This window comes from Vittaforma corneae (assembly GCF_000231115.1).
Source record: "Vittaforma corneae ATCC 50505 unplaced genomic scaffold supercont1.109, whole genome shotgun sequence".
NCBI lineage: Eukaryota > Fungi > Microsporidia > Nosematidae > Vittaforma > Vittaforma corneae.
This window is the reverse complement of record NW_006889942.1, coordinates 1-857: the sequence shown is the minus strand read 5'-3', so window position 1 is coordinate 857 and position 857 is coordinate 1. Positions and strand designations below refer to the sequence as shown.

Sequence of the window (857 nt, the reverse complement as noted above, 5' to 3'; positions counted from 1 at the left end):
AGGTTTTGGATTTCGTCATATCCCGATTGAGGCATGGAAGTTTCTCATTGATTATTGTGGGGTTAAGGAGCTGAGCATATCAAATGCGCCAATTGACATTAATGCACTGAACCATTCAGATCTCTGCAATATAACAGCGTTATATTTGATTGATGTTGGATTGACAGAGATGCCATGCTTATCTAACCTCAAAAATCTTGAATGGCTCTGCCTGAATAATAATCAAATTGGCTATGTCAACCTTCAGAGCTACTTTGATGCTGGGACAGGCGGCAGTACTATGCCAAACTTGAAGTATCTAGACCTGTCTAGAAATCCTGTATCAAAGATTGATGCAAGAATTAAAAAGGTCTTCACAAGTAAACCCTTCATAATACTTTCAGAAGTGATAGTGGTAGATTTAGGGATTTCACTTAGCGATGTGAAACATGAATTAGAAAGCGCAGATATCAAACTTGTTGAGTCAGACTTGGAGAGTCAGATGGATTGGATGCCAGTAACTGATTAAATTAATCTTTAATGCTACTGTAGTTTATACAGCACTTTAATACCTCTTCAATCTTTGTCTTCCACACAATGTTATTTGAGACTGCTACTACTGATTTTAGTCCGTGGTTCCTGGCATTGATAAACACGACTTGTATGTATGCCAGGTACTTTGTCCATTCACTCGAAATAGAAGAGCCAGCCAACCGCTGCACCCAAGAGTAGTACCATAGCAGTCATTGCCAAACAAGAACAGAACTGATAGAGTTGCTTCCATGTACCCACTGGCTTGTCTCCAGAGAAAGACAACAAGTCTCAAAGCTAGTTTACTCCTGTATTTGAACTGTACCATAATCAACTCAGTCCTCCAA

The 857-nt window shown here is 39.4% G+C and overlaps 1 protein-coding gene across 1 annotated transcript; it reads left to right on the top strand.

Annotated features, from left to right (window-relative positions):
• VICG_02185 (uncharacterized protein) lies at window positions 1-508 on the top strand (the record flags this gene model as incomplete). Its single annotated transcript, XM_007605568.1, has 1 exon — window positions 1-508. A coding segment is annotated over one exon (508 nt), but the record flags the coding sequence as incomplete, so codon positions are not given.
• Window positions 509-857: the final 349 nt, after the last annotated feature.